This window comes from Pterocles gutturalis, unplaced genomic scaffold (assembly GCF_000699245.1).
Source record: "Pterocles gutturalis isolate BGI_N339 unplaced genomic scaffold, ASM69924v1 scaffold19389, whole genome shotgun sequence".
Classification (NCBI taxonomy): Eukaryota; Metazoa; Chordata; class Aves; order Pterocliformes; family Pteroclidae; genus Pterocles; species Pterocles gutturalis.
Genome location: NW_010133663.1, coordinates 1 through 25,380, shown reverse-complemented (window position 1 = coordinate 25,380; position 25,380 = coordinate 1). Strand labels below are relative to the sequence as shown.

Genomic DNA, 25,380 nt, shown 5'->3' with positions numbered 1-25,380 from the left:
TTAAGGGTTTAGATGAATTGTTGACTGGTTCATTGGCTGGTTCATTAGGTCACTAATTTTCTCTGTTGTCTCTGTTTGCCATGTGATGTTTTTATGCAATGCATAGTGAGCAGCAGTATATTGAACCAGATTCTCCATGGGGCAGACTGTCAGCTGCGTGTCTGCCTCTGGTAGACAGTAAAACGCTAATTTCTAGTCTGCTGTCAGCAGCAGGTGTTAGTACTATAGACGTACAATTTGATATGTTTGAAAAGTGGTTGAGATTCTTGTTTATTTAAAGGTCTCTCTTTTTAAGTGTCGGTGTAACGCTGCTGATTCTGTATTTCGTTGCAGAACTACCCATGAGTTCTTGTTTGGTGCCCTTGCTGAACTTGTAGATAATGCCAGGTACGTACCTGAGACTGCCTGATTCCCAAGGTAAATTCGGTTAAGATTTAATTAGCCTGTCCATTTGTTGGTCATGAGCAATTTTCACTTCTAGTAGACTTCATGAAAAATACAAAATAGAAGTCTTTGCCATAGTTTAGTATGAGTATTTCCCTTCGTCCTCTTATACTGCCACATCTACCCCCCCACCCCCACAAAAAAAAAGTATTATTCCTGAAAAGGTAAGTTTGAATGAACCATAGAACAACTCAGATTGGAAGGGAGATTGTTCAAAGACAAAAGATGGATTTAAGGAAAAAATAAGTCTGCCTTTTTGTTTAAAGAAATTGGTAAAATAATCATTACTGGAGCTGGGACTGTGAAGATACTTAGATAATCCTTGACTCTTTGTATCAAGACGAAAATGAAATCAGAAGCGGGATGCTGAAAAATAGAGCAAGAACAGTTAAAGCAACTGCGACACTTGAGAGGAGACTTGGTATTTGGAAATGGCACGTTTTAGGCCACATTTCTGATGTTTGCATTCAGGAATCCAGTCTATAGCTGCATCCCAGGCCGTGCATACTTACACCTTGAGCTTCACAAAATATTCTGATGTGGCATTATGGAAATAATTTGAGATAATTTTCTGTAAAGCATGAAATGTCACACTATGTGGTTCATAATGTGAGGAGCTGAAATGGGAAGATTTCTATGTAGGAAAAATTCTGTGTAGAGCATCAGCCGTGTGTGTGCGCACTTCTGCTGTTTTCAGGTTTTGCTACAACATAGTTAAATGTAGCGTCTTTGAGAGCGGTGGGCTGTTTTCAACCTCCTGCTTCCTCCTCTGGCGGAAGAGAGGTTGGCCTTCTGGGAATGAGGTAGTTGTACTTGGCTGGAGATACAAAGACAAGACAAAGCGACTTTGGCATTTGGGAAGTGGGGATTTATTACAGCACTGGAACCGGCTGATTTGGTTTGCTTGGTTTGATCAGCAAACCAAGGGTATGTGATGGCCTACATGAAAAAAAAATTAAAAATTGGTTTTGACAATAGGGCAGTCGTGCTGTAGATGCTTCTTTTTCAAATACAGAGGAAAATGCACAGTGTATGAAGGGCTTCACTTGAATGACCTTGTAAGGACACAGTTTCCTGTGACAACCTTGAATATATTTAGATGGTGTTTAATGTGGAGCTACTAAACTTTTCATAGGCAGCTTGGCAGAAAAAATGTAGATACTGTTTGTTTAATACAGGAGGGAGCTCAGAAGTATGTGCTTATTTGATTTTGATCCCCCCCACCCCTCCCAGCTCTTAATATGACTTTGTTAAAAAGCGAGTGAGACTGTAACTACATTTAGCTGTGTGACAGCGATCTCTTGTGCGGGAGTTTGGGTTCAAGTAGGCAAAAAATAGAACAAGGTATCTTTTAACTTGGCTGTTAGTGCTGACTGTGGGGACTTCGTGGACTTCAACCTGTGCAGATGGTTAATTTTGAAATTCTTGCATGTGCCTGGATTTTAGCTTAATTTCAATTTGACATTTGGATACTGATTGTGTTTTTATTGCTTTGTAGAGACGCAGATGCCACAAGAATCGACATTTATACTGGTAAGTCACTCCTGCTGCTCCCTTGCATATCAGCTGTTAGTCAGTAGTTAACTTGGATTTAGGCTGCAGATGTGTGTTGTACCTGGTAGAGTAAGAGTGTGGGTGTTTATACCCAATAATGTGTTCAGTGTTGGGCACCTCACTGCAAGAAAGACATTGAGGTGCTGAAGCACATCCAAAGAAGAGCAACGAAGCTGGTGGAGGGTCTGGAGAACAAGTCTTATGAGGAGTGACTGAGGGAACTGGAGTTGTTTAGTCAGGAGAAAAGGAGGCTGAGGGGAGACCTTGATGCTCTCGCTGACTGCCTGAAAAGAGGTTGTAGCAAGGTGGGTGTTGGTCTCTTTTTCCAAGTAACAAGGGATAGGACGAGAGGGAACAGCCTCAAGTTGCACCAGGGGAGGTTTAGATTGGATATTAGGAAAAATTTCTTCACTAAAAGGCTTATCAAGCATTGGAACAGGCTGCCTAGGGAAGTGGTTGAGTCAACATCTAACATGTATTTAAAAAACGTGTAGACATGGTGCTTAGGGGCATGGTTTAGTGGTAGACTTGTCAGAGTTAAGTGTATGGTTGGACTTGATGATCTTAAGGGTCTTTTCCAACTTAAATAATTCTGTGATTCAGTGATTCTACTGTTTGTCCTGTGCTCTGGTGCCTGTTGTCTTTCAGAAAGCAGTATCTTTACAAATAACTCAGGCAAGCACATAGATCACCCTTCAGCTGAGATCAGGTAAAGTGAGTAGCTGTTTATACTGGATGCTTCAGAAACCTGCTTTTACAATGTACTCTTGTAGGATATATTTACATACAGTTTAAAGTGAAGGAGAAGTTCTTAGTCATTCTGTAACAAAAATCTGGTCCTCTTTCTTATAGCTTAGCCATATTGGGGTTGTGAAAGCCCTGTTTGTTTTGTTACTTCTGTTTTGAACACTGATGCCATTTTATGGAACTTTTAACTTTGGCTTCTGGGAGTAATGAATAACTCTTCTCTTGTAGAGCAACGGGAAGACCTACGAGGTGGATTCATGCTGTGTTTTTTGGATGATGGAACGGGAATGGATTCAAGTAGGTGACAGGAAATTACACTTGCATTTTCAAGCTGAGGTTTCGTGTTATGCCTTAAGCTGAATTAACAGCTTGGTTCTGTTGAAAGGAGCATGTTCCATGCCTGGATATGTGTTCCTGCCTCTGCACTGGCTATTTCACACTTTATTATATATCAAACTATTCACCTCTTCAGTTGCAGAAAACTAATCTGGCCAAAGGAAAATTATTTTCCTGCATTATAGAATTGAGTCAGCCTGGCCTGTGGTTTTCCAGCACACCAAAGTTGGCCTTGGGACTGGGGGGAGAGTAGTGTAGCCAGAAAAAGGAAGCACAAGCACAGGCTTTGATTGGCATAAGCCTTTTCCCCATTAGAGACTGCCAAGTGGTTAGTGTATCTCAGCTCTGATAAGAAAGTGTGCCATGGCAGAAATCAAAAGCTTAGTTTTGACAGCATTTTGTCGTTGTTTCATCATTGGCATTGTGATTGAGATCAATCTTGACAATATAAAATCTTAGGAGTATGAGAAAAATGTAGCAAATGTACTTTTTCCTGGTCATAAGAATTGATGTAAATCCTGGTTGTGTCTAGCAGAAGAACCTTCTTGCTTTGCTTTAGCATCAGTGAACAGCACTGTCAACCCACACCACCTTTTTTGTGTCTTGAAGATGGGTAAATCCTCCTATGAGGAGCTCTCTACTGGGCAGAAAAGTTGGACTAAATTGGAAGGTTTTGGAGAAGGCGTGGAAGGTGTGTAAATAAGCATTGACTAACATTTTTGTTCTGATCGCTTAGTACTTTAAGATTCTCTTGTGATATGAAGCGTTTAGTTCTGTTTATTAAAGCTTATTGAAATACATTAACATTTTTGAGATGCAGATTTGTGACCCGCATGAAGGAATTTAGTTTGAACTCTAGATATCTTCCTTGCATTCTCTGGAATACAATTAAGGATGCCGAGCAGGTCTTCTGAGAGCACTTTTCTGTCACCAATGGAATTGAAGGAAGCACTTAAGCCCCATCCATAAAACAAGTTCAGAGACTTAACTGTAGCCTTCTCACAAGCCTTTGGATCAGGGAGAAGAAATATAACCATTTCCACATGTCTTGAAAACTACATGCTTGTGTCTGGATCAAGAGTAGAAGACGACAAGTGTCTATTCTAATGCCACGGAGTCTAATAGCAGCTTTTACACTGTTGTTGCTCCTGTATTGCTGATTTTGTGGCAAAGTGCAATTTAAGTATTGGCTAGGTATTAGGTTGCTTCTTTTGACTGATCTTTCTGCTAGATCTTGAAGGATTTTATCCTGACTTGGTAGTCTGAGGTACTCTGTAAAGGAGACTGGCAGATACTGTGGGTTGTAGTGGTATTTCAGAGCACTATACGTCATACACAGCAAATACCATATAATTTGTGTCCTTTGACTGTCTTGATACTTTCCTCAAAGGGTGGTTCATTCAGTGTCTGATTTTTTTTTTTTTTTTTAATTTAATGAAGTTGTCTTTACCCCTTTCCAGGACATTGCTTTTCAGAATGTAAAATTGGTATGCAACTTCAGCACTTTCAAAAAAGCTCTTCTTAATTTCCAGTAGTCTGAGACATATTGTTTTGATGCAGAGTCTAGCTCTAGCAGTCACACATCTTCATTACTTCAATGCTGGATGGTCATAATGAGCTTGATATGCATTGGAAAGTCACTTGACCAAGGGCAGCCAGGTAGAAACTCAATTTTCTGCACTGTTTGCCTGTCGACATGGACAAAAGTGTCTGGGGAAAGTCTGTTATTCTAACTCCCTGCGTGGGCCCTTCTCTGTTTCTGTCCGTGGCTATAGGGGTCTGAGTTTTAATTTCTCATAATGCAGGATCTACCAGTTTTAAAGATGTCTTTAAGACCTCTTATCTGAAACCTGATTTTAGGAGATACCTCTTATCTGAAACCTGATTTTAGGAGATGTCAGCAGAAAACCTTTTATTCAACTTCTCTCCCTTCTTATTTTGAAAATAGCATCAACATCCATACAGACCTTCATTTAACAGAAATTACAGAGCTTAGGGGTGTTTTATTTTTCTGCATGATAATTTAAATTAAGGATTATTTTTACTGTATGCAAAACTGACATGTTAAAAAGAATAACTATGTGACTTGCTGTAATGCTGTTGGAGCACACACTAGCATGTGATCTTCCTGAGTACACTGAAAGGATGGTGTAGAAGGCTGGATGAGGCATCATCTGGGAGGATGAGTAAATGAACAGGGGGTAGGGCTGAACAGCTCAGATGAACCATTCCATTAACATGTTCTGTGTGTTACTCTGTGCTGTTGCTCTTCAGTCTCCTTGGTCTTGTTCTGGGTTGGACAGTTCTAGATTTGTCTGGCAAGCTGCGTAAACAGAGAAGGAACACAAGGCCAAACTTGAGTGCTCTGTCTGAGAGCTCCTGATTGTGAAGCCAAATGGCAGCTACTCAGCTGAAATTAGTGGAAGGTGTAAGTGATTAGCATTTCTGAAAACTAGGTGTGTCTGTTGACTCCTACTACAACTGTATTCAGAACTTGCTGCATTGGCCGTCTTAATGATCACACTGGATTGTGTGGTCTGAAAATCAAAATACATTTGTACTCAAGCTGCAACCATCTTATGCTGTAGAGTCATAAGTTACCAAAAGATCTGAGGATTCAATGATGCCACAGAACAGATCTTTTCTACAAAAGTATCACATCCCCCAGGGAGATATTAGGATAATAGTACTGGTCCAAAAGTTTGGCTTTTTCATAAGGGACTAAATAGGAGCCAGATAGAAAACCAAACAGTAGATCTCATGCAGCACATCTCAGATCGGAATTTCCCATATTGTCAGTGGCGTCGCTACTGAGGATACTAAAGGCTTGAGAATTTTGCCTACTGCTTGGGCTCTGAAGGTGCTGCATGAATTTAATGAGTTAAAATGTAGGTTGAACGATTCAGTGAATCAACTAGTAGGTTGAAAAAGTGTAACAACTACTTTAGGAAGTGATCTGTAATTGTATTCTTAAAGGATAATAAGTCTTTAACTTGCATTTTAGAATCGTAGAACCATAGAACAGCCCAGGTTGGAGGGGACCTCAAAGGTCATCTGGTCCAACCTTTCGTAGGAAGGGGAGTCTAGATGAGATGATTTAGTGCCCTGTCCCGTCGCGTCTTGAAAGCCTTCAGTGATGGGATCTCCCATCTCCACATCCCTGGGGAGGTTGTTCCAGTGGTTGATTGTTCTCACTGTAAAAAATTTCTTTCTTGTACTGAGATGAAGCCTCCCAGTGCAACATGTAGCCATTGCCCCATGTCTTTTCCATGTGGCTCCTTGTGAACAGAGAGCCTTCATCCTCTTTGTAGCCACCCTTTAAGTCCTGGAATACTGTGTTGAGATTCCCCCTGAGCTCTTTCTTCTCCAGGAAGAAGAGACCTGTCTCCTTTAGTCTTCTCTCACAGGGCCGGTTATCCAGCCCTTTGATCATCTTCTCCTTTGGAGCCTGTCCAGTCTGTCTGCATCTTCCTTGAACTGAGGAGCCCGGAACTGGACACAGTGTTCCAGGTGTGGCCTGACAAGCCCTGAGTAGAGTGGGATGATCACATCTCTATCTCTAGTAATGCCGCTGTGGATGCAGCCCAGGGTCCCGTTTGCCTTCATTACTGTAGCAGCGTGCCACTGACTCATGTTCTGCCTGTAGTCTACCAGGACCCCCAGGTCCCTTACGACAAGGCTGCTCCCCAGCCACACAGATCCCAGCCTGTAATGGGTTTTTTCGTTATTTCATCCCAGGTGCAGGACCTTGCCCTTGAACTTCATACAGTTCTTGCTTGCCCACTCTTCCAGCCTGTCCAGGTCTCTCTCTAAGGTGGCTCTCCATTCTGATGTGTCCAGCTCACCACCATCAGCAAAGCTGGTGAGGGTGCTTTCGATCCCATCATCCAGATCACTTATGAAGATGTTGAACATCATGGGGCACAGCATCAGTCCATGAGGGACACCACTTTTGACAGGGTGCCAGACAGAGTAAAAACCATTGATGACCACCCTCTGAGTGCAACCTGTGAGCCAGTTCCCTGCCCATCTTGCATACCACCCATGCTGTCGGTGTCTTGCCCATTTGTCCAGGAGAAGGCGGTGGGAAACAGTGTCCAATGTTTTGCTGAAGCCCAGCTAAACAACATCCACTGCTTTCTCCATGTGGATAGAAAGTGCTGCCTTGTTGTAGAAGGTGACCAGCTCAGTTAGGCATGACTTGCTTTTGGTAAATCCATGCTGGCTTATCCCAATCACCTGCTTCGTTTGGCTTCTAATACTCTTTGAGAGGACTCATCCCATTGCTTTCCCAGGGATTGAAATAAACTTTATCAGTTCTTGCTCCTTTAAACTGTATTTTTAATGTTTGAAAGCTCAAAAGAGCTTTTGTTTTACTGGATGCAGTTAATTAAGTACTAATGTCTTGGTTACTTTATTTGATCTTGTATTTTTAAAATACTGCTTATCCAGGGCTCACGACTGTGAGGAACAATGTTTAAATGCAGCTGGGATTCTAGCACTTCTTTTAAAGTGTGCGTGCACACTTTTGTGTGTAGGCAGTGACACTCGGGGGACCACTCTCAGAGGAATGGTCTACATATTTCTGAGGAGAAACTGTTTCTTTAACTTTGTAGCACATTGATGTTTCCTCTGAAGGTAACAGATTTTTGAAATAAATTACAGGAAGGTGTATCCAACTGATCTGTCAATCATTAGCTGTGTTCGGCCATTCCCCCAGGTGGCTGGGTGTCCTATGTGTGTTACAGTGGTGACAGACCTCAGAGCTTCTCCCCTATTCCCCTGTCCCAGGGAAAGCATGACTGGAAGTAATCTCGGTTTAGGCTGGTTTCCCCCAGATAGTAAATTAGGTGCTTTGGCTCTGGGATATTTTTGAGGATGCTGTCGAGTTCACTGCAAGTACTCTACCTCGTGTGAATATAGTGGGTGAATTTATGGAGAAGGCAGGAAAGATAACTTTCTGTGCTCAGATCAGGACCTTCTTTAGTGTATTCTCAACTGGAGAACTTGAAAATACTGAACTGGAGAACTTGAAAATACAAGAGGACTCTCCTCAAAGGGTGAAGCCAGGTCTGACTTCAGTGGCTGCCTTGTGCCCCATGGCAGGGGAGCAGGCGGCTGCCTGCAGGGATGTCGACAGTGCCTTGTGTGCCAGTTAGCGCGTGTACTGTAACAGCCTCTCCATCATTCAGGAGAATGCTTTGTTGCTGCCCTGGAGGACCAACAGTTAGGAACTAAACAGCTTCATCCCCCTGTTCTTCATCCCAGGCATCTGATGTTTCTTATTAGGAAACTTATCTGTGCCCTTGATTCCTTTTCTTGGGCTCTGAAGATCGGTCTGCCATCTTGAGCGAATTCCTTTGGATTGTTTTTTCTCTCGTCTGTTTGGCACAGATCACATCACCCCCCGTTTTGTTGCCAGGGAGTTTGCTTTTTTTTAAGTCCAGTAACTCTGAGACAGGACAAAATGAAAACAGTGTGACTAAAATATCTTTAAGTGAAACTCCCTCCAGAGCCTTAACTCAGAAAAGCTGGAAAAAAATTCATTTGTGCCTTGATTCTTGGGAGGAGGTAAAGATTAAATCTCTCCCAAAGACAGCAAGCCTGAAGCGGAGAGAGGTGCCCCCTTGCTTTCCTGAGCAGTCCCCTCTGCTCCAAATCATCTTCATCCCTCTGCCCTGAAAGAAGAATCTTTGTAGGGTGGTTTTGGACATCCAGCATTGAGCGATAAACCATATGGTCACTTTTTCTGAGAGAGGAAATGCTTTGGAAAATTGGTCTTTACCCATTTTAGGCTTCTCAAAGTTTTCTTAAAAATAGTTGTTGATAAGAACTTTCTGTATAGCAGAAGGGTTTCAGTAGTCTTCTCTTCTTAGAATATCCCCCATCCCCTTTTCTGACCAGGCTTTAAAACTAACACAGTAATAGTAGTAAGAGTAATAATCATATCATCGTCATCAATATCCTTACCCAGATCTCAAATACGAGATAATCTAACCTTTTCTTTGTTTGGATAGAAATTACTGTAGTAGGCTGAACAAAAGGAAGAGGTACTCTTATCCAGTCAAAAGTTGTTTTTTAAGTAGTTGTGGATCTCCATTGTGAACACACTGAATTGAGGGCAGCGAGGTGCTTGCGCAGTTGTTCTCCTGTATTTTTGCCTTGTAATTTGTGTCTTTAAATCTGAATGTAATTTCAATGGAAAATGGCATTCTGACTCCCAGCTCAGTGATTTTGTGTTAGACCAATGGTATTAGTACTGAACATCTTACTGTAAAAGCTCATTTTCAGTGCTCGTTGACCTGCATAAGTCTCCTGTATGCTTAAATCCAGCTTGTCCACAGGCTCAGCCTCCGTGTAGCTGGCTGGTGGGGCAAGCGACGTCCTGTGCTCCCTCACAGCTTGTGTATGCATTTGAGGGCTGTAATTGTTATTAGCCTTCCTGTTAAGGCACTTCATGTTCCTTGTGCCTGCAAGTGCATTTCATTTCTCCCAGTAAACTGTATGGTGAAATGATTGCTGTCCCTTGGGGGAAGGGAGAGGAATTGTTCTGTCCAATGGATAATGTTAAAAGGCTTTATCCCTTGAACAATAGAAAGGCTTGAACTAAAAATGACAGACCCTCTCAGCTGTAAAGCCATCACATCCTCTCATTTTGCCCTGTGCTAATAAAATACTCTGCTCATTGCTGCGGTACTTGCTGGTACTGCCTTTTCACCCACAGCTGTCCTGCCCTCAGTTGTCCAACAGTCTGCTGTGAAAATAACTTTTTGTTTTACTAGTGCATTAGTTAATCATAGTGTTCAGTTCAGAGCCATGAAGAAAAAGTAATGTTTATCCCAAATTCAAGACCTTTTGTATAGTACTGACTTAGCTGTATTGCCAGTGGTTTCAAGTCTGTGGTGTCAGCAGTATACAGTACGGCAGAGCTGCCGTGTCCCGGGGTGTATTTTGGTTTATAAGCACGTTGATAATTGTGGTGGACACAACAGATAATCTTGTGTACATTTTTTTGTGAAAGGAAACTTCTTCATGCAGTTCAGAGAGGGCACTGGACTAGTCTGAAATTTGAAAGTCTTTTTGTCAGCATAATGGTGTCTGTACAAAGCTTTTGATAATATAAATGCCATCAAGCAATGTGTGTCTTACGGGGCTGTGTGGTAGAGCTTCAGTCTGAGACTTTGGCTTGGGCTTCTGGCCTCTTCCATGCTATAGTCTTTCTGTGCTATTTACAGTGGTGAATAAGTTTATGTAAAAGATGTGTGGGTGTGTCTGTATATTAAAGTGAACTTTTTTTGTTCCCTGTCTCTCATTCCAGATGAAGCTGCCAGTGTTATTCAGTTTGGTAAATCAGCCAAGCAATCACCTGAGTCAACTCAAATTGGGCAGTATGGGAACGGCTTGAAATCGTAGGTATAACAAAAGCCAGCCTCCTGAGATTATGGAGATTAGAGTTGAGATAGTAAATGGCATTTTTTGCTTGGAGGTGTGTATCTTTTTTTCCAGAAAAAAAAACCAAAAAAAAACCCAAAAAACAAACAGGTGAAATCTAAATAAAGATCACAGAATCATAGAAAGGTCTGGGTTGGAAGGGACCTTAAAGATCATCGAGTTCCAACCCCCCTGCCATGGGCAGGAATACCTCCCACTAGACCAAGATGCTAAAAGCCTCATCCAACCTGGCCTGGGCAACCTGTGCAAGTGCCTCACCACCCTCACAGTAAAAAAAGTCTTCCTAATATGTAATCTAAATCTACCGTCTTTGAGCTTAAAACTGTTACCTCTTGTCCTGTCCCTCCACCCCCTGGTCAAGATTGCCTCCCCATGTCTCCTGTAGCCCCCTTTCTGCACTGAAGGGTCCTCTAAGGTTCCCCCCCAAGCTTTCTCTTTTCCAGGCTGGGCAGCCCCAACTCTCTCAGCCTGTCCTCAGATGGGAGGTGCTCCAGCCTCTGATCATCTTCGTGGCCCTTCTCTGAACTTGTTCCAGCAGATCCATGTCCTTCTTATATGCCATGGTTTGGTCGACAGGAGCTCTGTGAACATCTGCTATAGTTCTTCAGTGGCAGAGAAGTCTGTCCAAAGCTGGTGACAGTGTTTTGCCGTTATGTTTGCTTGATGCAGAGGATACAGATCAGAGCTGGGGAAAAAAATGAAAGAGCAGGAAACAAAACCTTAATATGCCTATGTCAGACAGATAGTAAAATTGGAGCAAAATAGTGCTGCAGACTCTCACTAAGGTGGACTTAAATCTTTTTTTCTTAAATCAAGCAAATGCATGAAGAAGAAGGGGAATGATGGAAGGAATGAGAGGTGGAGTGGGATTAAGTGGCAGAGGAACAGAGGCAGGAGGGAGATTTTACTGGGTGGAGGGGATTTGCTAGGAAAGAGAAGGGTGTTTGCTGTGGTGAACTGATGTCTTTGGGAAAGTTAGAGGGCTTTTATGGCTTCCTCTGATGATCTGTTCTGCTTTATGCTGTTCTGTGTGTCTTGATTGTTTATATGCATCCCACTGGGGAAATCTGTGGGATGCATATAATCTGGGGGGAAAGAAAAAAAGGGGTTGGAAGGGATCATGAGATACTGTGGATCTAGCTGCAGTGCAGGACAGATCCCAGATCCTGCCTGTGCCCTTCCAGGACATATCTCTGTCCTGTTCTTAACCTTGAGCAAGAGGCATACTATGTTACGGCTGAGAAATGCAGACTGAAGCCTGAATATGCAAAAGGTGAGCTTTGGTATCGCATTAAACCAATCTAAAAAGGACTGAACCGACACAACACTAATCCTTCTTTTGATGCAATGTTAAATTTTCTCTGTTAAGTTTTTTTGGACGAGTTGGGTAGTAGGGTAAAAGAGAAGATGGGGAAGGCACTACTGGGGATAGGAGGGGGGGGGAGGAAGATGGGACTGTCCCTTTTCACGAAAGCTAGCTGCTAAATTGCATTAGCTGAAGTGTCAGTGAGTCTTTCAAGTTAGACATTATCTCTCTCACTGAAAGTTGTCTGCTGCTATTCAATCTGTACAGCAAAATGAAGTGTGGATTCACTTTCTTACTTACATTTCTGCTCATATGTTTGAAGGTTATTGTCACGTCTCACCTTAGTCATCTTTTTTAGGTTTTAAAAAACAATTTTTTTTTAACTTTTGTCCTGGTTTCAGCTGGGGCAGAATTATTTTTCTTCATAGTAGCTAGTATGAGGCTGTGTTTTGGATTTGTGCTGAGAATAATGTTAGTAACATAGTGATGTTTTGAGTTGTTGCCAAGACGATCAAGGACGTCACAACTTCCCATGCTTTGCAGTGTGCAGGTGCACAAGAAGTTGAGAGGGAGCCCGGCCACAGCAATGGACCCACAATCACTGGTTTAGGATTTGAGTTTAGGTTTAGGATTGAGACCCAAAGTGGCCAGTGGTATATTCTATATCATCCCATGTCATGCCCAGCATATAGATGAGGGTTTGCAGGAAGTTCACTCTCTTGCTTTCTCGGTGAGTTTTCTCTCCTGGGATTGCGGCTTCAGGACTCTCTCTGCTCTGGGATCACTAGCCAGGAACAGGTTGGGCCTTGGTCAGCAGGTGCTGAGCAGTTTTACTGTGTATCACTCATTTGTATATTGTTGTTATTGTTGCTGTTATTATTATCATTATTGTATTTCAATTATTAACTTGTTCTTATCTCAACCTATGAGTCTCCTTTCCCTTTACCCCTTCAATTCTCTTCCCCATTCCCTGGGGAAAGAGGAGGGTGAGTGAGCGGCTGCTGGTGGTGTTTTGGTCACTGTCTGCGTTAAAATCACTACAGCTTTTGTACATAGCATGAGCCTGGAAAGCCGTGCTGTACTTCTGCACCTTTTAGTTGTGACTAGTGTTAAATGTTTTGAAATGTTATGAAAATGTCCAGATTGAGATGCCTCTTGAAAGGAATGAGATGTTTAGAGAGAAATGATAGTTGCTGTTTAAGCTGTTCTTCTGCCTTGCCTGGTTTTGGCATCTCATAATTGAACACAATGGAAAGAAGACTCAATAATGTGGTCTGCTTTCTAGAAAGTGTTGTGCATCAGGTGTAAGGTGCACCCTGAAATCTCTCTCCAGGGGTTCCATGAGGATTGGGAAAGATTTTATCCTGTTCACGAAGAAAGACAACACCATGACTTGCCTGCTCTTGTCACGAACATTCCATGAGGAAGAAGGCATCGATGAGGTTTGCATGTGCTTTGTTGTAATGAACTAATATGGTGAATGCTGTCTCATCTGAACTTCCCCAGCTCTCACCAGAGAACAGTCTGTGTCAGTGTTGGTTGCTACTCTAGTTAGGGTCAGTGTGTGGTTTTCTCGTGGAGAATCTGCAAAATCATTGTTTTTTTTCCTTTTGGGATTAATTCTGTTTGAGAGGTCTCTAAACTGCAGCGAATTTGAAGGGCTTGTTTCAATCACTTAAAGTTGCTTATGCTGAGTTCAGGAGATGCCCAGACTTCTTGCATTTTCCTTTTCCCGTAAAATTTGAGTTTGAGATGTATTTAAATTTATTGCTCTGATTTGATTTGCTGTAGAGAATTAAAGGTGTGATTGAAGTTGCTACCCACAGGTCATGAACTCCAGACATGTCTCTTCTTTCAGATCTTTTTTTTTAATAAAAAATCTGTGTGGTTCTACCTATTGAGAAATTGTATATTTTAATAGATAACTCGGGCATTGCTGTTCTATATCCACACTCTTAGCATGGAAGTGTTTTTCTGCTCAAGCACAAGTAGTTTCCAGGCAAGGCCGATAATGAAAAGTTTTAAATTTGCACTGAGAGAGTATCTGAGAAAGCATTTTCCGTTGTGATAGTGGAGAGAGCTCTACAAAGAGCTGCTGTTGAGGGAGCAATACTTGTTAGCGGCCAGCTGATGGCTGAAGCAAGTTTGGAACAGTGATGTAGTTCCCACAGTGGCTCTGGAGCCAGAAATTTTGGCTTGACCTCAATTGTAAAGTGAGGACAGAATTCACTGTCCTTGATAGGCAGCTGCAGTCTATAAATCTGTCTGCGGTTTTGTTCTAAATGTCAGAAAACACCAATAACCTTGCTAGAATCTTATAAAAATAGTAAAGAGTGAGATCGGGATAAATGTGAGTGAAGGATATTTGAGTTCAAGAGAGAAGTTAAGCACAGAGGTTGACATTTTTAAAGAAGCAAAGTTTGTGTGGTTTTTTAGTATTACAAAAGTTGTTACAAGAGGAGGGGAAAAAAGACATCAAGTGATGAGTAGCCAGTACTGTACAGGTTACTTGGGAATGGTTCGGTCTAAAACTAGATGTTGTAGGAAAGCAACTCAGAGGCTGGCAAAGAGGGGTCCTCAAGCACTTAACAGATGTGCAAACCACTGAAAAGCTAGGAAGTACTCTTGCAGTGATGTAGGGGGCCGTTGGAAGGGTTAGTCGCTCGGCTGTGATTTGTAGAAGGGGCTGACTGGAGTGTGTGAGTTGCTCTGGGTGTGATGAAATTTACAGGTCATCGTTCCCCTGCCCACCTGGAACGCACGAAGTCGGGACCCTGTGACTGACAACATGGAGAAGTTTGCTATTGAGACAGAGCTAATTTACAAGTACTCCCCTTTCAAAGCGGAACAGGAAGTGATGGAGCAGTTTAATAAGATCCGTGGTGAGAAAGGTACATTATGGACGGTGCTGGTCATGGGCAAGGTATTTGGGGTTTGGCTGGGCTTCACCTGATTAACTTGTTACTTGCAAAGGCACCCTGGTGATCATCTTTAACCTCAAACTAATGGATAATGGAGAGCCAGAGCTGGATGTGACTTCTGACCCCCGAGACATTCAGATGGCAGAAACACCCCCAGAGGGAACGTAAGTGTGATGGGTGCTACAGGCCCTTGCTTGATCAGACTGTTTGTAGGAGTTGGCGCGTGTGCATACTGTGTGCATGTGGTTTTTAAAAGCTTCTCTTTTTATGGTGAACTGGAGAATTTAGAAGATCTTGAGTTTGTTCTTTAGCAGTTCGGAGTTCATGCATGCAAACGGCCCACAGGCATTATGGTTGTGTGTTTGGTGTGAATGCCTGCGCTGGCTTGTCTCAGCTTAGTCAAAGCAGCAAACTTGATGCCCTTCTTTAGGCACCTTAAAACAAAGGAGCCTTCAGCTATAGGTTTAATTTTCTGCACTCATCAAAGATGTTTTCGTCAGAATGACAGCTGGTCATGAGACTGTGCTGCTCTCAACCTGATGTTTAGTTTTGTGATTAAATGAACCCTGTCAAGGTGCGAGGCACTGCGCAGGTCAGCCTCCATGAGCAGGGGGTATGGCTGGGTGCAGGTGGCGTGTATCACCACGTCTTTCTGGGAGCAGGGGTGGCTCCTGGACTTCCTTGCAGAGGAGGAAGAAGGACGTGCTCAGATGGCAGCTGGAGGAGCAGAGGACCCTCTTCAGCGAGAGCTGAGTGTTTGTTCACTTGTAGCCTGAAAAGGAAAAACTGAGCTGAACTGATCTTGATTAAATCCCAGAGCTCCGTGGACACACCTAGCAGGCATGCTTTTACCTTTTTTATGAGATTACACACTTCTTCCCTGAAGTGCTTAAATTCCCTGTAGAAATAGTTTCAGACACTGTAAACCTGGCTGTTCTGTATGTATCAGCTTGATGTTATTGAGTACACAGGTGCAGCAAACTCCTTGGGGACCTCCAGGGATCTAATATGCTTCTCAGTTTATTTAATGCCTGCTGATGAGCTTTCATGATTACCTCTTATCACTGGAAGGAGCTTCTTCCTCCTGACCTTGTGATACCATTTCTGTGGGTGATCAGTGCAGTTTCTGTCAGAGTGCACTCCTGACTAACGGAAAGGTAAGAGAATGCACCAGCAAGTGAGGCACACACTCAGTGTTAAATGGTCCAGTTTATAGGTTTGATCTTTATTATCCAGCTGTATTCAAAACATTCTTTTCAAGCTGTAGTAATATGTACATCAGTGTTTTGTAACAGTATTTAAAATGTACAGCTCAGTAGAAAATCTCTGTAGAAGACATAGGTAGAAAAAAATTAAAAGAAAAGCCTTACTTAATGTAGCTGCATGGTAATTAAAATGGAAAATCCTTTTCTTTTGCCTAGCTTTCTTGCTGAAGGTTGTCTCTGGCATGTTTTGAATTAGGTGGCTGTGACTTGAGATGCTAACAGTTACATACATGCAGATGCATAAGGTGCCATAGGCGCTTGAAATGCATCAGGAGTAGTGCAGAGCAGCATGGGGAGGGGCTTCTGTTAGGCATTTGGTTCCTGGGTAGTGGTTTGTTGGGAAATTATAATCTTGCAAGTTTTGTCTGTGGAGAAGCTTGTTCATTTGGTTTGCATAGAAGAGGAGGCCCTGTGACAGTAGTATGTCTTAGGATTTCTTAGTTGGAGTGGAACAAAGGGGGGAAAAAACTGTGAAGGAAAGGGAAAGTGGAATGCAGACTGAAAGATATTCAAAGATGAGCACTCTGACTAGAGGGACACTGATTACCCAAGGGGTGAATCGATGGAGTCATCTCTGGGCTGCGTGGACCAGGCTGGGATAACATCTGCTGGTGATCTTACAAGGAAATGCTGAACAAACTGCTCAGTCTCTGTAAGCATCCCTCTCTTTCAGAAAGCCTGAGCGCCGCTCCTTCCGTGCCTATGCTGCTGTGCTTTATATTGATCCCAGAATGAGGATCTTCATAAATGGACACAAAGTACAAACCAAACGACTTTCATGCTGCCTGTACAAGCCAAGGTAAGTGTTGGACCTGAAGTCTGCAGGCATGTGGGAGGGACCTTTTGGAGTTTCCTTACAGAAAAAGTTTAGCATTTTGCCCTCCAGGTGTATCCTGCTAATTCCTTGTTAAAGCCACAGAAACAGATTGTAAGAGAATGGGATGTGGTATTGACATAATGGAAAAACAGGTAGATAGTGTAAAATCTCATGCCTTTGAAAATGGCGGGAGTAATTTGTGCAATTTTTCTCCCTTTCAGAGCAAACAAAGACATGAAGATACTGGTTGTTCAAAATGCCCTGTCCATACAAAACTGTTGGGTAACTGTTTTTTTAGGTAGGACAATGAAATACATGTGGTAGGTAGTACAATTATTACTGAAAAGGAACTAGACTGAGCACTTTGAAACAGTTACTTTGAAAATTAACTTTTACATGTAGCTCATCTTGGTTTGAATAGAGATTGGGAAATACCTTTCCCTATCTTCCTTTTAAATTCCCTTGAACAAAAAATTTGAGAGTGGGCTGAGTTGTGCTGCCAGTTGGCTTAACAGGGACTGGAAAGGTTTATAAGGGTGAGAGGGGAAAGGAAATTACGTGTTTAAATCTGTTTGAGGCAATAGTGTTCTTCTGTCCTTGGGAGAACACAGCCTGCATTCTAGATACCTTAACATGATTTCTCGTAATAAAATAGTAGTAATTTTATAGAGTATTTGTGGAATGTTTTAGTATGGCTGTATTGTCTCATAAAAATGGTGTAATGCCATGTGCTCGGAGGCCAGTTGTGGTAAATGGAGCTAGTGCTGGAGGATGAACCCAACACTGGGCTAAGGTGCCCCTTGCTGACACTCATGGGATCATTGCTGGTGCTGCATCTTTACAGGCTCCTTGTAGATCTGCTTATGGTGGGCCAGTAAAGATTCCCCAACACTGTAAAAACATTTACATTTAAAGTCCCCACTCCTGCAGCAGAGCAGTGAAGACTCTGCAGACAAGGCCTTCCTGTAGAGTACAGCGTAGATCTTCTTGGACTTGGGGCCATTAATGTAGGCTTATTGGGTCTTTCTGGAGAGTGTCCAGACTGCTTCCTTCTGGTCTCAGAAACCTGACGCCAGATTTGGGCTCCAGAAGATGTGTGGCCATCAGGATGAGCCATCAGAGCCTTCACTGTGGGTTCTGAGAGCCAGCACAGCCTTTGGGGTAGGTCCCCACACTGCCCTGGACAGGTTGTGGAAACTCCATCTTTTACTTTCAGACACTTGAGCGGACTTTAGTCTGCCCCGGGTGGCTCTTTCCCCAGGGAAGAACAGTAAATCAGTCCATTCTGAGAGTGCAGTTATGCTGCCTTTGCAGCTATAGGTGATTTTTTTTTTTTTCTCCCTGGACCTGCTGAAGAGGGTTGCTTATGCCTTGTATTTTCCCTTTAGAGTTGGAGCCAGAGTTCACGCATCCCCATTCAGCTACTGGGCTTTGAGTGCTCTGCACGTTAATACTACTTCCCTGCATTGGTACAGGGACTCTGATTTGTATGGGGGCATTCAGCGGGATTGTACTGCCGAACACCGTTAGGATGTTCCTTTAGAGGACGGTTGACGTGGCAGCAGTGCTCAGCTCTTTGGCATAGCTTGTATTTGCAGAGCCTCAGTAGCCTAAGCCCAGTGACTGCTGAGCTTTCCTGGTCTGGCAAAGGGACAGGTAACAGGCCGTGAATGTTCTCCTGTCCTACAGGCCAAGTAGATGGTGTGCTGCATGGGGTACGTACTTTGGGTCTATGCTAGTCCTTGGGGGACTGTCATAATGACTGAGAGTAAACAGGTGTTAATTTTATTCATATGCTCTTGATAAAGGCCAGTGAACTGCCGCAAGGGGATGGCGTTCATCTGTCAGTATGGAGACCCCTCTGTCCATCCATATTGTTGGTTTTATAAGAACGTCTGTTATAAACCAGCCTAGCTTACCTGATGGAGAGCTGACAAATGACTCCTGATGGCAGTCTTTTTCTATACTTCTTGGCCAAATTTGTGCCAGGTGTGTTTCTGTTTAAAGTGATGCTTTCATGCCTTACGCTGGACATTGGTACAACAGTCGGCTTGTCTCTCTGCCCTCTGGGCTGCTTTCAAGATCTCAAAAGGATTGCTTTCAGGAGGTGGTGGCTCCCCTCCTACCGTAGGGCTGTAAGTCAGATTGCCTTCATCTCTGAAGTCCCTTCAGCTTGTGCAGTGGCTTGCCTGCAGGTTAATGGTTTGATGTTAGAGAACAAAGAATGGAAATCCCTTGTGGCCTTTAGGGTATTTAAGTGCCTTTACTGAAAATTTAGGTTTTGCAGCTGTTGCCCTGTTCCTCATCAGGAATACCAGCTTGTCCCCTGAGCAGGGAACTTGTTTTCATTTTGTCGTCTGCCCTTTCCGGAAGCTGTGTTTCTGTGGGTAGAGGCTTCTCCATACCTTTCTGGAGCCTGTAATGTGCTGGTGGCAGGGGCAGGCTGGTTTTGTGCAGATCCTTCAGCGTGTTTGCAGGCATGACACCACAGAATTAGCGTCCCTGGGAGCGGCTTGCATCTCCTGCAGGATTGCTTCCATCTGTTCCCTCCCACAATAGCTGCCTGACCTTGGTTAGCCGTGCAGGCCATGTGCAAGGGTGTCCCTTCACGAGGGCGCTCCAAGGCAGTAATAATGAATGTCCTGAAGCTGGGAGAGTGTGTTTAACTATCGTGTCCTGTAGACTTCTTATCCATCTGACCTGTGTCTGTATGTCCTTGCTAGATATGCTCTTCCAGACCACTCGGCTAGGAGCTTTCCTGTCTGTGACTAAAGTCATTCAGTGCTGGAAGAGAAAGTGAAACAGGAGGGTGGGCATGGTAATAGCTCTGGGTGCCTATCTGGGATGCCCTGCAGTTGCTCACACTGCAGCCAGTCGCAATGGGGGTGCTGTCTGTAAGGTCTCCTTCAGGTTCTGCCCTGCCTCATGAACTGGGTGTGCTGAGATAATTCAGCTTCACCCTGCTGCTTTTTTTTTTTTTTCCCCACCTCAGGAAAGTCAGATGGGATATGGATGAGGTAATTTAATTATGCCAACATGTTGAAAGCAGTCGGGTTTTCAGAATGTGTTCTCTCTCTCTGCCCCAGGTAGCTTTAATTGCCCTTGAGTAAATTTGAGGAGATGGCACCACCAAAATCCTGACTCTGCATCTCCTAACACAGTCACTGGGTGATTCTGGAAGAGTTAGCACCTGTCTGTTTTTTCTCCAGTGAGGAGATCCTTCTGAATAGCAGAAAATGAGTTTAGTAAATGCAGAAATGTATTTAAGTGGATTGTCCTTGTGTGAATTTTCTGGATTTGGGAACAAGGGATTTCTGTTGGTGAGACTCTTTCTGACATCAATATTGACACCCATGTGTGCCCATGTACAGAAGCATACCTAAACAAATTTTTTCCATGGATGTCTCATAGATCCTGATAGATTATGTAACATTTGTGGGGATCTTGGCTCTCATTGGGATCTAAACATGGTTCCTCCTACATTAATGAGCTGGTCAGTCAAGCCTTACGTCCTTATGTATTTCTGCCACACGTGGTAAAAACAGCATTTCTAGTGGCTTTTGCTTTGGCTAAATGCTGCAGAGGTTTATTTTTTTTCATAACAAAATACTTGGGATGGGATTTTCCTCTCGATACATTCAAAATGTTGTGTCTTAAGGCAGTTTGAGTTCCTGCAGGCTCTGATCATCCTTCCTGGTGTCATCTCCTCTCCCCCAATTACCTGCCTCTACACAGAGGTGAGGCATACTCACAAGCCTCAGCCTTAAACATGCCTGCCTCTTCACTCTGCAGTAGTCAGTCAGGTTTTGATCTGCATTTGACATGTTATGATACACAGGGAAGGTGAAACAAGCCACTGCAACTCCAGCACAATTTACAAGGTTGTGAGTCAGATGTGTAGCATACCGACATGTCCTGAAACTTCAGAACTCAAACTTGAATCTCCATTCAGAGAGTTGCTCTGACACTTAGAGACTTTGAGCTAACCCTGCATGGAGATGGGCAGTGCCAGACTGCACCTGTGGACAGCTGTTTGCAGGAGAAAGGAGGGGTTATTTATCTGTAATGGGAGTTTTTTGAGAAGCTTTCCATATACGTTCACTCCTCCTTTCAACTTATGAAGAAGTTATTCCCCTAAGCTGTGGGATTTCCTTCAAGAATATGGATATATTTTGCCCCACTGGCTAATGCAGAAGGGGTATTGTGGTTGCAGCTACTACTAAAGTATCTCTGACTTTAAAAGTTTTTGCCTAACTGCATCCAAAAATGCCCGGTGCATGATATGTAAACCTCCTCCATTTATTTGATCTATTGAGAAAAGAAGAGTAGCATGTGGAGACCTTATTCTCTCATGTGGAGACCTTATTCTCTCATGTGGTGACCTTATTCTCTCATGTGGTGACCTTATTCTCTCATATCGTGATGAAATCTTGGTTTGACTTTTTTTTTGCTGAGTTTGCTGATTAATGAGTTTTGATCATCACAGGATGTACAAATATACTTCAAACCGTTTCAAGACCCGTGCAGAGCAAGAGGTGAAGAAAGCAGAGCACATGGCGAGGATAGGTGAGTCTTCAGGGTATGCATGCATCCTAATTTTGCTGTAGTGGAGGAAAGGACTGAAAGAAGCTGCCTTGCTGGATATGACCTGAAATTGCTTGCTTCTGTGATCATTATGATTGCTCAGGAAATTAGTTATTACAGCCACTACAGATGACACAGGCTTACTTCTGTGGAATGGAAGGAACGTACGTTGTTCCCTAAGACCACTTCCTCTGGGGAATACACGTATGGAATAACCCTTGGATTCACACCCTTATTCCATCTGAAGCCTGGCTGAGCTGCTGCCCTGTTACCCTACAGTCCTGCTCTCACCTTTTGCATATCATTAGCTTTTGGTTCTGTTCTCCTTTTGCTCCTTCCCTATTGAGGCAGGTGTTCAAAAAATGGATTTTTATTCTGTCACTTGATGTAAAGTGATTGCTCTGGGTGTACAAGGGAGTCCTGTTTTGTTTCTTGGGTTTTTTTTCCCCTCCAAGACATACCTTTTGTCCATCTGATCTTCTTTTCCTATTATCATGGAATCATAGAATGTTAGAGATTGGAAGGGACCTCGAAAGATTATCTAGTTACCCGGGTCCTCCTTCTTGCCCTTTTTGAAGACTGGTGTGATATTCGCTTTCCTCCAGTCCTCAGGCACCTCCCCTGTTTCCCATGACTTACCAAAGATGATGGAGAGTGGTCTAGCAATGACTTCCGCCATCTCCCTCAGCACCCGCAGGTGCATCCCATCAGGACCCATGGATTTATGGGTGTCCAGCTTACTTAACCGGTCCTTAACCCAGTCTTCATCTACCAGAGCAAACTCCTCCTTTGTCCTGACTTCCTCTGGGGCTTCAGGGGTACGGGGCTCCTCAGGACAGCCTCCGGCAGTATAGACAGAGACAAAGAAGGCATTCAGTAACTCTGCCTTCTCTGTATCATCTGTCTCTATCATTAAGTCCTGTAGTCCTTAGGAGAAACCCAATTTGATGTGACTGGAGATTCAGCATATAGGAATTACATAAGTGTATAAATATAGCCTATAACTTCAGTAAATTTGCACCAATTGAACATACAAAGCAGTCTCCCTAACCCTTGATGGGGAAAGTCACTCCTCTGCTGTTGTGTTTCCTTGTTTTGGGTGTCTCACAGATGCAGTTGGGAGAGCAGGGAGGGGGTGGCTCATGGTGTGTGCTGCAGCTGTGCTGCTGCCCTCCTGCTGTGGAGGTGCAGGCCTGTGGCTCCTTGGTGTGAGTCACAGTGCCTGCTGGTGGTGTTCCCAAATCCTGTTTGTGCCTGTAAGCACATGCCACTCTTTTAACCCATGCTTTACCGTTTCTTCAAGTTATCTTGCACATAAACATGTCCATTCATACTTAATTTACACCAGTCCATTTCTGTTAGAAATCTCTACAGTTCACGAAGGCTGCCGTGTTGCTCCATCCTCTTTCAGAAATTTCTGTGCTTGAATGTGAGCACAGGGCACATTGTGGCAAGGTCAGTGCTGCATCCATAGCACACGTGCCTGAGTCGGGTGCTTGCAGGAGGCAGCTACAGCTCCAACGTTCCCTGCCCAAGCAGGGCATTACTTGCCAGTCCATGCTTACCCCCATAGACCTGTGGGATGGAGGAAGATTACTCACTCAACTAGTTCTTTTACAGCTGCGAGCAGAACAGGCTTCTGACTGGAAAGGGAACATGAGAGGGCTGTAGCCAATGTGCTTTTGGATGGAGAGCGTGCAGATGCAAGGTATATGGTGCTAATTTACCAAAGCACCTTGTGTCTCAATTTTAGGAAGGGATCTCCTCACTGAAAGTGAAATTTATTGAATGAATCTGAAGGAATACGAGGGTGATGTGTACCTGTTGCCAGGCAGTCTTGTTGGTAGTCTGGGAGAGAAGGGAAGAGGGGAGTTTCTTTTAAGTGGTAAACTTTGTGCAAAGATCAGGTGTAGTGGTGGGTTTTCAGAATACTTTATCGTGTTTTGTATGTAGCACAGATTTGTCTTTTTCCAGGCAAAATTTAGCAATTCTTGAAGATAAAAGCATTTCTGAGAGTAGTCCTTTCCCTTCATCTCTGCAAGAAAATTACCTCTTTGTAACTCATTTTCAAGCCTGAACTCAGTCTTCATTTTGTGAGACCCTTTCTCTGCTTTCATGCTTCTGGGCAGAGCAGGCAGGGCCACTTCATCCTTACTCTTTCCAGTTCCTCGCTAACTTCCTCGTGGATCCTTCCTTTAAATATACTTTTGCAGAGTTTAGCCCTGCTATTATGCCAGGTTTGACTGCGACCTCTGAGCAAGTTTAAGATGGCATGTCGATGGTGCCTTCTCATACATAAGGTTTTATTTCGTACATTTTTGTGTTCCCTTTGTACCCTTGTACCTGTCAGTCCAGCAAAGGCTCTCTGGAAATCAGTGTCCTCAGGTGGATGCCTTACGATGTGCTGTCTGTACCGAATGATTGACATCATCCTTTTCCCTGTGTGTTTCAGCGGAGGAGAAGGCTCGTGAGGCAGAGAGTAAAGCCCGTGCCCTTGAGCTGCGCCTAGGAGGGGATCTCACGCGGGAGTCCAGGGTGAGCCTCATGCTTTGGCAGCGCATCATGTTTTGGGCACTGAGCAACAATTCACAGCACTGGCTTTGGGGCAGCACTGGCTGGTCAGGACCCAGTGGGAGCACAAGTGTGTAGGCGAAGCAGGTGGCGACTTCAGACAGTGGTGAACTGCCAGCAGCATTCAGGCAGCTCCATGCTCTCATCACCGCTGGATGTGCTTCAGCATCTACATGTGGTTTCCAGCCCAAGCAGGAAGTATGCTGACATTCCCTTGCCCACAGTTTCCAATGTATCCTGAGTGGGAAGGCAAAACCCAGCCCCGAGGTGCTTTGTTTGATGTCAGCCTCTGCAGAAGAGGCCAGGGGAACGTGAGGTATTGGAACAGAAGTCAAATTGGGTGCTTTTCAGCTGTTCCTCCTCCCTGCCTGCACAGCTGGCTCCGAGGCATTTGGGCAGGGGCTTTTGGAGAGGGGCTGTTGGCTTCCTCTCAGTGGTGCTGTGGCTGTTGATGGGGGCAAGGCTGAGACCCAGCCTGGCACTGGGTGGGAAGAGGGCTTGCAGGGCTGCCAGGGGGGTCAGCAAGTGACACCACCTTAAAATCAGTGTACTTCCTATTGGCATCTAAAGGAAACAACAGTATCTGAGTTCCCTGACTGTTTCCCTGTGCCTCCATTACCCTCTAGTTTCAGTTACCTTAGAGGTTTAGTTACATGTAGACATTTTATTCCAAGCTTAAACAGCCCAGCAGCAAGTGCTGCCCTAACTGTGAAGGTGTGCTGATTGTCACCCTCCTCCATTCTTGAATTCTTCACATTTAAAACATTTCTGAGATCATCTTGAAGGGGGGAAAAAAAAATCACAGAAGTGAGTTAGTTTCATGAACTTCACAGCAGCAGCTTTACTGTGCGATGCCTGTTTGCAGGTGATGCTACGTCAAGTCCAAAACTCCGCAATAACCATGCGCCGGGAGGCTGATGTCAAGAAAAGGATCAAGGATGCAAAGCAGCGGTGAGTGCAAGGTGGTTCGAATCTCTGATTTTCTCAGGCTGTTCACTGCACGTGTTCAAATGTCTCTTACACTTTGCTTGTGCGGTGGAGTGAGCAGTTCAGCTCACAGCATAAATATTTGTGGGCATGCTGTACGCCTTGGCTGTTAAACCAAGGGGATGGAGTTTGCTGTTCTGGTTGCTTCTGCTACTTCCCTCTCACTTGGTGAAAGACATCTTTGGATTTGGCTTGTTCTCTGTAGATGTTTACTTGGTTTGCACGTCAACTTTTTTTCACTCTCTTGCTTTTTCATCTGCAGGTAAGATTCAGGGAGGCAAATGTTAGCAAGTTACAGTGAAATGGCTTTTAGCGTTGTAGAGATGTTTTCTGAAAACTTGCTGAGTTCTGTTATGGTCAGTGCTGCAAAATCATAGAATCATAGAATGGCTAGGG

At 43.8% G+C, this 25,380-nt stretch overlaps 1 protein-coding gene across 1 annotated transcript; it reads left to right on the top strand.

Annotated features, from left to right (window-relative positions):
- Positions 1-333: 333 nt before the first annotated feature.
- On the top strand, positions 334-24,948 carry LOC104467523 (MORC family CW-type zinc finger protein 2-like; the record flags this gene model as incomplete). The annotated part of the gene is made up of 11 exons (XM_010081321.1): positions 334-387; positions 1,943-1,977; positions 2,974-3,042; positions 10,400-10,490; positions 13,173-13,281; positions 14,571-14,730; positions 14,813-14,924; positions 16,699-16,824; positions 21,329-21,408; positions 23,879-23,961; positions 24,863-24,948. Coding segments are annotated over 11 exons (1,005 nt in total), but the record flags the coding sequence as incomplete, so codon positions are not given.
- Between the last annotated feature and the right edge of the window lie 432 nt (positions 24,949-25,380).